Consider the following 13,498-nt stretch of genomic DNA (forward strand, 5'->3'; position numbering starts at 1 on the left):
TGTTATTATTGGTAATGTTGGCCTTTCTATAGTGGTCTTTATTACCAGAATTATGCTATTTATGTGGCTGTAATGGAGTCATGATGTGGCAGTATTATTTGTCTCTTATAGAGTGGTATTGTGGCACTAATGGGCTAAATTGCCGTGTTGGCACCTTGCAATAGAAATGTCAGCTTTGGTTTTTAGTTTTGGCACTCAGTCTCTTAAAGGTTCGCCATCACTGACCTAGGGTTTCTCGGAGGAACGTCCCTAGGGAAGAACAAAGCTTCTCCATGTCTGAATATCCCTGTGCTACCCAGGAACAGGTGGCCAGTTTCAGTCTTCAACCTTCCTGGATTCCGGCTCTGCAGGAAACTTTGTGGATCTGCCCTGGTCTCCAGCATCATATTCTTGTGGTTCACCTTGAAAAGCCGCTGGTCATCTCCTCTGTCAGTGTGCAGATCCTACGCGGTCTGTTCAGTACCGCTCTGAACCTCTATGGGGGTCATTTACTAAGGGCCCGATTCGCGTTTTCCCGACGCGTTACCCGAATATTTCCGATTTGCGCCGATTTCCCCGGGATTTTGGCGCACGCGATCGGATTGTGGCCCATCGGCGCTGGCATGCACGCGACGGAAATCGGGGGGCTTGGCCGAACGAAAACCCGATGGATTCGGAAAAACCGCCGCATTTTTTCGCGGAGCTTGCACTTACCTTCACTCAGCCCGGCTTGGTGAACTCCAGTGCGTTCCGATGCTTTTCAGCGCAGCAGCGCCACCTAGTGGACGGCGGAGGACGACCTTAATAAATCCCGGCTGGACCCGAATCCACCGCAGAGAACGCGCCGCTGGATCGCAAATGGACCGGGTAAGTAAATCTGCCCCAATGTCTGAAAGTCGGGGCATTGCACAAAGAGAGACTGCCATTTTATATGCTACCCCGATCCATGTCTTCCATCCTTCTGGGTATGCCGTGGTTGCAGCATTACACACCCGTGCTCAATTGGCAGATGGGCGAGGTTCTTCATTGGGCACCGGAATGCTAGTCACGCTGTTTGGTGGTACCCCATCCTGTATCCACCACAACTTCTCCAGAATCCTCCAAGCATCTGGTTGGTAGCTTTTTACTTTGACTTTGCTGACATCTTCTTGGAGAAGCAAGCGGAGACTCTGTCACCGCACCTCCATGGGGTCGGCTGTATCCACTCTCAGGGCCTGCAACCACGGCTATGTCGGTTTATGTGAAGGAGAATCTGCAGAAGGGGTTCATTCGCAAGTCCTCTTCCCCTGCCCGTGCTGGGTTCATGATGGTTCACTCCGTCCACGCATTGACGATCAGGGTCTTTATAAGATTACGATTAAGAACCGCTACCACCTATTGCTTCACCAAATCGGACCTACGGGGGGCATGTAATCTCATCCGCATCCGTGAAGGTGATGAATGGAAGACCACCTTCAATACTCGTGATGGGCAATCAAGTATCTGGCCATGCTGTATTTCAAGACTTTGTCAATGACATTTTATTAGACTTGCTTTATAGCTGGGTTGTGGTCTACCTTGACGATAACCTGGTGTTCTCTACGTACCTTAAGTCCCATCAGGCCCAAGTATGACAAGTTCTCAGGCGCCTAGGGACCAATCGCCAATATACCAAGCATGAGAAGTGCCAGTTCCCCCAAAAGAGTCTTCCATTTCTAGGGTATGTCATCTCTGACAAGGGTCTACAGATGTATCCCACAAAGTTGTCTGCTTTACTTCAATGGACTTGTCCAGTAGGACTTTGAGCTATCCAGAGATTTCTGGGCTTCGCTAGCGACTACCAGCAGTTTATACCACATTTTTCGATCTTCATAATTCCCATTGTGGTGCTGACCAAGAGAAACGCCAATCCTAAACTGTGGCCTCCGGTGGCTGAAGAAGCTTTCTCCAAGCTGAAGTTTGCCATTGCCTCTGCTCCCGTCCTCACCTTGCCTGATACTGAGAAACCGCTACTGCTAGAGGTTGACGTCTCCTCTGTTGGTGCTGGAGCCGTTCTAGTGCTGGAGCCGTTCATAGGTGATCAGGAGCTTCTGGCCATAAAGCTTGCTTTGGAAGAGTGGCGTTATCTGCTGGAAGGAGTAAATCTTCATCCAGTCTGTATCTTCACAGATCACAAGAATCTCCTATATTTCCAGACCGCTCAGCGTCTTAATCCACAACAAGCTTGTTGGTCCCTCTTCTTCACCCGTTTTAATTTCCTGATACATTTCCGTCCAGCAGAGAAGAATGTCCCCCGTGCCTCCAATGTAATTAGGGAAGAACCAGCTCCTTGACATGTTAATCCTCCTGAATGGCTGCTTGTTGCCGCTCCTGTGGATCTACGGCAGATTCCTCCTGGCAAGACCAATGTCTGACCTATGTCTTGTGTGGCTGGGCACCCTGTGGTGCAGAGATTTGTTGCTCTCATATCTCTTTTCTACTGATGGCCAGGTCTCGTTAAGGATGTACAAGCCTTTGTGAGTTCCTGTTCTTCCTGTGCCTGTAACAAGTCTCAATCCAGCAGGTCTGCTCCTACCATTGTCTATACCCAGTTGCCCGTGGACTCAGGGAGCCGTGGACTTTGTTACGGACCTTCCGCCATCTACCGGTAATACCATCATCTGGGTGGTCACAGACCAGTTCTCCAAGATGTCCCACTTCATTCCTCTGCCTGGTCTACTGATATCTTGTCTTCCCAGCTTGTTCTTCCTCTACATCTTCTGGCTTCATGGACTCTGCATATTATCCACAGTCTAATGGACAGGTTGAGCGAGTAAATCTGACTCTGGGCTAGGCCATTTTGTCTCAGCCTGTCAGGACAACTGGTCCACCCTGTTGCCTTGGGCAGAATTTTCAAACAATTCCTTGGACTCTGAATCTACCGGCTCCACTTCCTTCTTCATTGTTTATTGGCAACATCCACACCCAACTATTCCTCTTTCTGTGCCTTCTGATGCTCCTGCCATGGAAGAGTTGGTTCAAGATCTGAAGGCCATCTGGGAGCAGACTTGTTTTTCCCTACTTCCAGCGTCTGCTCAAACCAAAACCCAGGCCGAAAAAAAACGCAGACCCCTTCCAATATTCTCTCTGGGTGATAAAGTGTGGCTGTCCTACAGATACGTCCGGTTGAAGATTTCCAGCTACAAACTTGGTACTCGTTTCCTGGGTCCATTTGAGGTGCTGAAGTGGTCTATAAGCTTCATCTTCCTCCCACCATGCACATCCCAAACTCCTTCCACGTCTCCCTTCTGAAACCTGTCATCCAGAATCGCTTCTCCCAGCAAGTACCACCTCCTGCTCTTAAGGCAGACTGCACCGATATCTTTGAGGAAACAGAGGTCCTGGATATGAAGTCGGTCAGAGGGAAGCGGTTTGGGCTGGAGGAGAGGTCTTGGGAGCCTGAGGACAACATCCTGGACCATGGTCTTCTATAGAGGTTCCTTCAGTCCAAGAAGAGGGGTAGGCTGAGGGGTCTTCTTGGGCACACATGCCGGCTCTGTAACATTTAAAAGGCCAGAATGCCAATGATTGCCGTTGGCCAGCCACCTGCCCTTATAAATTGCTGGCCCCTTTCTGTGTCCCCTGCCAGATCTGTGTGCCTCTTGCCTCTGAGAAAGCATTTCAGTATTATTCCCGTAGTTATTCTGATTGTTATTGTGACCTCGATTCCGTTCCTGCCACCTGTCCTGACCTTCTGCCTTGTCCCCGACTCTGATCCTGTGCCGCCTGACCTGACCATCTCAGGTATCATCTGTCCTGATCACGACGCCGTCTCTGCTGTCCTATTGTGAACCTCGCCTTGGCCACCACCACATATTTAGCGACCTGGTGGTATCTTGCCGCACCAAGTTCAACCCACTTTATGGTGGGTTCTGGTGAAAATCTGGTGCCTTTTAGACTCTGTTTTCAGAGTCATCGCTTGCGGTGGTTCAGTGGGTCCCCTACCCCTGATCCTGATATATCTATTCTTGAATACGTGTAATGGACAGCAGAGTAGTAAGAGTATCCTTTCCGAACCCCATGAAACTCCCTCTACACCTCACCTTACGACTCTGTCCTATGCCTTGGCCGCCACCATGAACAAAGTCATGTGCGTGGAGTGACCTGGTGGTACAACGCAGGAGCAAGTCCACCCCGCTTTGCGGCGGTCTCTGGTGAAAACCGGGTACCACTTAGACACCGCTCATCGTTCGCGGTGGTCCAGTGGGTCCATTACACCTGTTCCTGACAGCAAGGTCACCAGTAGCTCATCTACTGGGCTTGAGAACAGATGGGCAACAAGAGCCCAATTCCGGCCCGGACTGACCAGAGCATCAAAAATGAAAGAGTGTGTCCATGAAAAGAAAAGCACAAAGAGTACTTAGGTGGAGCTTCTCCTTGCTGTCTCTGCCACTTTTAGGATATGTATTCCTTGTTTCAGCATACGGATGACGGATAGCCCCACCTGTAGCGGGTCTCTGTACGCTGGAGGGCCGAGGTGAGAGGACGCAGGGAGCGTCAGTTCATTAGTGTGGAAGGTGCTAGATCTGCAAATAGCTGAACCGATGAAGGCACCCCAGGTAGATGATCTAGATTGCATGCTGCATGCAGAAGAGAGTCCCGCATGGCCGAATAATGCATTTTAAGCACAACGTCTCTAGGCAGGGCAGTGCTCTATGTACACTCACCGGCCACTTTATTAGGTACACCTGTCCAACTGCTCGTTAACACTTAATTTCTAATCAGCCAATCACATGGCGGCAACTCAGTGCATTTAGGCATGTAGACATGGTCAAGACAATCTCCTGCAGTTCAAACCGAGCATCAGTATGGGGAAGAAAGGTGATTTGAGTGCCTTTGAACGTGGCATGGTTGTTGGTGCCAGAAGGGCTAGTCTGAGTATTTCAGAAACTGCTGATCTACTGGGATTTTCATGCACAACCATCTCTAGGGTTTACAGAGAATGGTCCGAAAAATAAAAAACATCCAGTGAGCTGCAGTTCTGTGGGCGGAAATGCCTTGTTGATGCCAGAGGTCAGAGGAGAATGGGCAGACTGGTTCGAGCTGATAGAAAGGCAACAGTGACTCAAATCGCCACCCGTTACAACCAAGGTAGGCAGAAGAGCATCTCTGAACGCACAGTACGTCGAACTTTGAGGCAGATGGGCTACAGCAGCAGAAGACCACACCGGGTTCCACTCCTTTCAGCTAAGAACAGGAAACTGAGGCTACAATTTGCACAAGCTCATTGAAATTGGACAGTAGAAGATTGGAAAAACGTTGCCTGGTCTGATGAGTCTCAATTTCTGCTGCGACATTCGGATGGTAGGGTCAGAATTTGGCGTCTACAACATGAAAGCATGGATCCATCCTGCCTTGTATCAACGGTTCAGGCTGGTGGTGGTGGTGTCATGGTGTGGGGAATATTTTCTTGGCACTCTTTGGGCCCCTTGGTACCAATTGAGCATCGTTGCAACGCCACAGCCTACCTGAGTATTGTTGCTGACCATGTCCACAATGTACCCAACATACTTTTAGCAGGATAATGCGCCATGTCATAAATCTCGAATCATCTCAGACTGGTTTCTTGAACATGTCAATGAGTTCACTGTACTCAAATGGCCTCCATAGTCACCAGATCTCAATCCAATAGAGCATCTTTGGGATGTAGTGGAACGGGAGATTCGCATCATGGATGTGCAGCCGACAAATTTGCGGCAACTGTGTGATGCCATCATGTCAATATGGACCAAAATCTCTGAGGAATGCTTCCAGCACCTTGTTGAATCTATGCCACGAAGAATTGAGGCAGTTCTGAAGGCAAAAGGGGGTCCAACCTGTTACTAGCATGGTGTACCTAATAAAGTGGCCGGTGAGTGTATATGATCCCTTCAAAGTTGAGCTGGAGGGACTTGTTTTAATATTGAGAAAATATTCATGGCAGCTTCGCGAATGTTGGTTATTGTTGGTTGTTGTTTGTGGGAGTCCCCATATACAGAGATTACCTCTCCTATTGCAATTTTCCTGATCTTCACATTTAGCCTCTAATGAATCTAGTTTATCCTGCAGAGCATCAATTCTTCCTTGTTCAAGGTCTCTAATATGCCCACGAAAACATTCTCTAGTTTTTTAAGCCACCAAGAAACTTATCTTGCATCAACATGGGTTCTGTAATGTCTTCTTCAATCAGGGTGTCTCTGACCACCTTTAGCCCCTCTTTTCAAACAGGAAGAGGTATATAGTAGCAGCCGCAAGAGCAGGATAGGGTTCAGAATTGTGGTCAGATTCAGACCGAATTATTTGGTGGTTGAAAGTCCTGCAATAGAAGACTGCACCTCATCCTTAATCGTTGAATGTAACTCATTGAGCATTAAAGATATTTCCACCTTAAGGATTTTAGATAAGTAATCACTACATACTGCTTTTTGCAAGATTCAGGAAGCTTATTGCACATGTAACATCTTTTCGCCAACTTTCTTAACCGGCTTCTCTTTCTCCTTGTCCCTTGAGGAATCCTCCTAGAATTAGAGAAGGAGATACTATTCTAATAGTTGACTCATTATAAGTACTAAGAACTTCTATTAGATCAATACTCACAGAGACCATCAGGTTCTAAGTAGCACAAGCTGAGTTGCAATTGGTGACCTCACTTGCAGGACGTTTGTTTTGACATCACATTATTTGTAACTCGCTGTTAGCCGTCTCTACAAGCACATCTGGTCTCCATCTTGTGGGACCAACTTAACTCCCAGCAGGGAGATCAACAGTAGGATTCAGATGCCACCGCCGCAACCCCAGCTTGGTAGAGAGAGGGAACAGCTAGTGTCCCTGAGCTTTAAAGGAAATCTACCATCAAAATCCATCATGATAAAACAGGGGCACTTACTCATAGATCCAGCTTTAGCAAGTGACGAAGCACTTGCATGATAATGCCTTTATGGAAAAGGTGAAACGTTGCTGTTTGATTGTGGAATAAAAGTCTACTTATTCTTCATCTTGGAGTGCTGCTTCGTCATTTGCTACAGCTGAAAGAGGTTTTTTGTCAGACCTTTTTAAAGGCCTGCACCCGCATAATTTTTACACCGTGCTGCTCTACATTGTTCATTTTCTACTCATAGATCCAGGTACTGTGACTGTACAAATCATCTTATATTTGTTACCGTAGAATCCTTTTAAAGATCTTTTAAAATCAACTTTTAAAATCATTCTAAAAGAGCCAGAAGGATCATGTGTTTCACTTGATACATTTTCACTGGATTTAAAACACATCAATAAAAAAACATCACGTTAGCCCAGCCTATGGGGAGCTCTATAATTAGAGATGGCTCTATGTAAACGAATTGGGGGATCCAGGATATGTGATTAATGTGGGGTGCTGTACATACTGTCATTTATTCACAGGAGTTTTATTTGTGGGGCACAGTGTGTCACTTCTATAGTGAGGGGTGTATATATTTTACATTCTTGCTGAGGTACAGGATTGACAGAATTGTCTCAGCAGGAGGGTCATGTGTCAAAGGCTCTGGAGTTGAATTTCTCACCCTCACTATAATCTCTTGAGACACAGTTTTTTACAAGACACACAGCTCTACTTCTAAGGAGCTCTCCGAGACATATTTTTCGTATGCCTCAGCCAGGTTTCTAAAGAGTGGTAGAAACGCCAACCTGGGTTCCAATTTAACCTAGGACCCTAAGGTGGGAGGATAAATAGATCTCCTGATGGAAGCAGTTGTGTTTGGTGTGCTAACGTGCTGGGGGCCCACTTAGATCAAATGGCACCAGTACTGCCACTCTATGACCTTCCATTGAATTACTAGGAATTGCGATTCTCCCCTTCATGCCACTTTTTAAAAAGTGGGCTTGGAAGGACGGAGCATAGAAGGCTGGGCCCCGAATACTGGAACAGGTTATAGCGGAAATCTATAATTTCTGTGCACATACCACAAGGTGAACAGCAGGAGGAAGATACAAATAATATTATAAGGCTCATGACAAATTTATGGTTAGGAGGATCCTTCACAGATGGGCTCAATAAGAAATATATATATTACAACCTTTATGATTGGTATCATTTTCTCGGTTCTCACAATTATAGATGTATGACATAGTACTAAACTAAAGAACTAAAGTTCTGTACACTTTTCCTGTATTAAAGCATAATTCTTCTTTTGATTCAGTAAAACGATGTCATCTTTGGCTTCAACATTTAACACGTGCATAACTTAATTCGGTTTTACCGACGTGTGATATTTTCTGATGTTTAACAAGATCACATTTCCGAGAAAAACATGTCCCACATTCTGAACATGAAAACCGCATCTCATCTGTGTAACCTTCTTGATGTTGAAGAAGATATGATTTCCGAGCAAAGCATTTCCCACAATCTAAACACGAAAATGGTTTCTCCCCTGTGTGAATTTTTTGATGTTGAAGAAGATGTTGTTTTTGAGAAAAACATTTCCCACATTCTGTACATGAAAATGGATTTATCCCCGTGTGAATTCTTTGATGTCTCAGAAGATCTGATCTGTGGCTAAAACATTTCCCACATTCTGAGCATAAAAATGGCTTCTCCCCTGTGTGAGTTCTTTGATGTCTAACAAGACTTACATTGGATAGAAAACATTTCCCACATTCTGAGCATAAAAATGGCCTCTCCCCTGTGTGAATTCTCTGATGTCTAACAAGACTTGCATTGGATAGAAAACATTTTCCACATTCTGTACATGAAAATGGATTTATCCCTGTGTGAGTTTTTAGATGTCTAACAAGATTTCTGTTGGCTGTAAAACATTTTCCACATTCTAAACAAGGAAATGGCTGCTCTCCTGTCTGATTTCTCAAAACATCAGCTTTAACACTATAAATATTCCCACTTTCTAAACTCGATTTTGTTTCAGTAGAAAGGACACATCTAATAGGATCAGATGATGGATCTTGTGTGTGAAGGTCTGAGGAAGCATCTGGGATATTGTAATGATCTTCAGATGTATCTGGTGTGATACAACCATCACCTGCTGTAACATGTGATGATATCAGATGTTCCTCTGAGCTCCTGGTGTTGTCATCTGTGAAGGATAAAACAGAATATAAAATATAACCTTAACATTGGTTGTGGTAAGAAAACTCTGAAGATGTATCACAGGACATTTGTGTGATATCAGCAATCCGGGTACATGCAGCATTTCTTGTCTGCCCATGGTGGCTATGACTTTCCTGCTTACCATAAGGTTCTGTATTATTACTGATGTAACATCTCAGTCTCCTCCTCCGAGGTCCTGGTGAGCAGTATTCCTGACCCTCATAGCTCCCACCTTCCAGCTTTTCTTAGTCTATGTCTCCATGTTCTGTATTGTGTTATCACTCATCTCTGCTTTATCTAGTGGTTACTACTCACCTGGGCAGTTACCTGTAGGAATCTCCTCCTTACATCGCACATCGCCCCTCACATATGTCCCTGGAGCAGGAATATTCTTCACATCTTCATCCTGATACACAAACTGAGAAACAAATATTGGAAGAAGTAACTAAAGGACAAATGACACCGAAGAATTAATAATTATCATGACAACCAAATATGATTTAATGATTTATTAGCAGGAGTTATCTGAAACAAAGCTAAAAATGTTCTGCACTGTGTTCAACGGTTCCAGAAAAAGCAAAATTAGCCAGGCTAATAAAGACAGCATGGATATGAGATTTTTATATTAAGACAAAAAGAAGCTTTAATGGTTATAATAAAGCTTCACAGATCAGAAAATATCCCATGAAGTCTCATCTCCATCTACCTGATGATCCTGTGGGACATATTTCTCCTCTGAACAATCCTGTGGTGGAAGAAGAGGACTGGGACATCTCTCCGGTGATGTTCTCTTACTGGATCTACCTGTAGGAAACATCCAGAGACTGAATTCCTTCTTTCCATACAGATAATGAAAGGACGTGTGGATTTAGTCCTGTCTATTACCTGCTGATGTGAGGGGCTGGTGGTCCTCCATCATGACGTCCTTGTACACATCTTTGTGTCCTTCTAAATACTCCCACTCCTCCATGGAGAAATAGACAGCCACATCCTGACACCTTATAGGAACCTGACACACACAATGATCCCGTCATCACCCAGATCCCTTCATAGCGTTACTGTATAATGTCCCAGCATTCCCAGCAGTGTCACCTCTCCAGTCAGCAGCTCCATCATCTTGTGGGTGACTTCTAGGATGTTCTGCTCATTGATGTCATCATGTATCAGGGGGTGAGGTGGAGGAGCCGGGATTGGGCTCAGGGTTCTCCCCCGTCCTTCATACACAGGGGCCTGACAGCGCCCACTAGAGGTCTTCTTCACTACTGTGTAATCCTGGTTATGGAGAGACACATTGATAAATCTCCCTCCATACATTTCCAGAATCTCTCACCTCTCCAGTCCTATCATCTGTTATTCCCATAGATAATGATGTCATGTGACCTCATCACAATGTCTCACCTCTCCAGTAATATAGAAGAGAATCTCTAGGGTGAGCTGGAAGATTCTCTCCACCCTCGTGTCTCTCTCCATCTTCTTAACCTGAAAGAAAAGTAGATGAGACAAAGTAAAAACATATAAAATACAATTACTGAAATCAACATAAGAAAACACTGAGGAGATACTGATGATCAGTGGCGGATATTGGCTGTTGTATGGATTAAAATATGAGTTTCTCTATGAAGGAGATGAAATGAAAGTGTAAGCAGGTCATCTGGTAGACAACTTAATAAAATGAGGGACCAATTCAGACAAACGTTCAGGAAGTAAAACATGAACTATACATCAGCTGCTTTTCATCTGAAATGAACCTACTTTATGAAATCTACACCTGGCATGTTCTATTTCTATGATGATCTCCTTTCTTTGAAAAGATCATGAATCTGAGGTAAGAATTTCACCATCAAAATCCCTCATGATAAACCAGGGACATTACTCATAGATCCAGGCACCCTGACTGTGGGAATCTCCTTATATTCGTTATCCATGGCCTCCTTCCTTCTGAAATAAAGCTAGAGAAGGATAACGCATAGCAAGGTGGTCTAAACAGTGACTTATTCTTATCGTATGGTTTGATGGTGGAATGCTCTCCATGAACTTTTGAAAGAAAGGACATCTTCATAGGATTGGAACAAACCAGGTGTAGAGCCTCAGTGGCCAAAAATAAAACAGTTGGGATGGATTGTGTTGTAAAATTGGGCATTGGGATTTGCGCATTGGGACAGCATTTTACAGTATATCACTATCTTGCAGTTTACTATAGATGTGGATGGAATTGTAGTTGCTAAATGTGAATTTAAAAATTAGTGATAACACAGTGGGGGATATTTATCATACGCCACCACATGATAGCCCCACCGCTGCATCAAGAGGCCGGAGCTGCGATGGCTGCCTGGCAAAGAGATAAACGCAGTCGGTGACTTATCAGTCATCAGCTACAACAAGTGCGCGGCCAGCTGCGTTCCCCTTTACGCCCCACTGGTGTGAAGGTGGCGGAGAGGGCTAAATAATCACAGTGCTAGCAATAAGTTAGCATTTGCGATTTTTTCAGGTCCTAATAAATTTGCGCCAGTGATTCCGAACACTCCCAAGACCACCAAAAGGGTCACTGGCTCAGACTGCACAGCTCTGGTTTCCTGATCACTCTAGCAGTTGTAAGATAAGTGCAGACATTGCTTCCTAGTGCCTTATTGCTCGCTGTGGAGGAGTTCACTACTCAGCATGTACATAAAGTGTAGGCACATTCATATAATTTCAGCCTAGATCGTGGGTGCACAACCCATGGCTGATGGGTCACATGCAGCTTGTCATACCTCACACTCTTCTGGTAGGTTTATTTGCATACTTAAAAAAGACATTTTCTCAAAAATTAAGCAATTGTAAGCAAAAAGAAGCGTGAATCCTGTTTCATAAGTCCCGCACCCATGTGGTAGATTTCCTTTTAATGAGATTTGAAGAGGTTTTACTGATCTCTCCCCGCCGCCGTTCAATCATACTGGCCTCCTGAAAACACCAACACAGTAGAAGGAGAGAATCCAGCAGGAAATCCTCCAAAGATAATTCGGCCCTGTCTACACATTCTCCCTCTTCCTACAATACCAAGTAGCCGAGTAAGTATCACTTTAAAATATCACTGAAAGGAAAATTCTTTGAGTCCTGTCTGGCGTTTTGGGGCGATGGCCCGGGTGCCCTCAGAAAGAGCTCGGAGTGCCATAGGTTCGCCACCACTGTCCTAGTATCTGTCTGCAGGGGACTCCCCAGAGAAGACATCGGCAAGTGAATCCTTTTAACAGATGTGTCGGTTAGTGGCAGAACAGGGACCACGTCATCAGGGAAATCATCTGTCCATATATGGTCTCTACATCTCCCAGGGCTTCCCCTGACACAAGGTCTCTATATTATTTAATTAAACTCCAATTGGAGGAATTTATGCAACTAAGAGCTTCCATATAGTTACACTGTGACACCGACTCCATGCACTGGTATATAGAGACGCATCTTCTCAGAGATCTCTCTTTATATCATCACAATGTAATTTAATATAAAATGTTAAAGCATATAATGCAGTTAAATAAATTTAATAAAAATGTATAAGACCAAAAAAATAAGGGCTCATTCAGAAGGGCGTATCCGCTGCTCAACTGCAAAAAAATGTGGATGTGATGTCGGTGTTCAGTCCATATAGTATCCGTTTTTTTTTTCACGTCCGTACGAGATCTGTTTTTTTCAAACTGATGTGTTTTTTTTAATCTACTTCTTGCCCTGCCCAGTTGGTTGCCTAGCAACATTTGAGAAAGAACAGTCTGCATACTGATGTGATGCATGTGCCGTCCATTGTTTTCCGGATCCATTGACTTCTATGGATGCACGTGGTCTGCATGTGAGACATAATAACGCATTCTGCAATTATTTTCTCAATGTCCGCACATCCGTGAAAAAAAATGAACATGTGAACAGATTCATGGGAAACAGTATGTCTATTTGCCATCCACAAAAAAAGGATAGCACACGGACATCAAACACGCCTGTCTAAATGAGTCCTAAATTATACTATTTAGTATAGTATTTTATATCAACATAACAAGGACAACCTGTACAACACCTATACTGCACTGTCATAAAACACTCAAGATCTCCTGGCTAATCACTGGTGACCGTTAAAGATCACACGTGTTTCATTCGTGTTTTCATTCTCATGTGACCGCACCCTAAACATTCAGATAATATTATACTTTCAAGAAAAGAAAAAAAAAAGTATTGGTATCGAGTATCGTGATACTTTTCTGGGAATCGTATCACACTCAGAATTCTGCTATCAGTACAGCCCTTGTCATCAATACAGAATCTAATCTTTAAAATCAAATTCTTGACCAAAACGAGTAGAATAAAGATTATGGGAGCAGGGGTCAGGGAAGGGACATGGAATTATTTCTTCTCCCCATGGATGAGGAAATGTGATGCATGTAATATACAGGATTCACTTACAATTAGAGGATCAGCATG

The 13,498-nt window shown here is 44.5% G+C and overlaps 2 protein-coding genes across 2 annotated transcripts in view; both read right to left on the reverse strand.

Annotated features, from left to right (window-relative positions):
- Window positions 1-9,875, reverse strand: part of LOC140065232 (uncharacterized) — a 37,229-nt gene extending 27,354 nt beyond the window's left edge. The window contains exons 1-3 of the mRNA XM_072112833.1: window positions 9,765-9,875; window positions 9,374-9,476; window positions 8,178-9,044 (exon numbers count right to left, since the gene is read on the reverse strand). Coding sequence (XP_071968934.1) covers window positions 8,178-9,044; window positions 9,374-9,476; window positions 9,765-9,875 — 1,081 coding nt within the window. The remainder of the gene's footprint in view (window positions 1-8,177; window positions 9,045-9,373; window positions 9,477-9,764) is intronic.
- The window catches only part of LOC140065435 (uncharacterized), a 255,509-nt gene that overhangs the window by 118,695 nt on the left and 123,316 nt on the right, over window positions 1-13,498 (reverse strand). The window lies entirely within an intron of this gene.

The sequence above is a fragment of the Engystomops pustulosus genome, chromosome 6 (genome assembly GCF_040894005.1).
Source record: "Engystomops pustulosus chromosome 6, aEngPut4.maternal, whole genome shotgun sequence".
Taxonomy (NCBI): domain Eukaryota; kingdom Metazoa; phylum Chordata; class Amphibia; order Anura; family Leptodactylidae; genus Engystomops; species Engystomops pustulosus.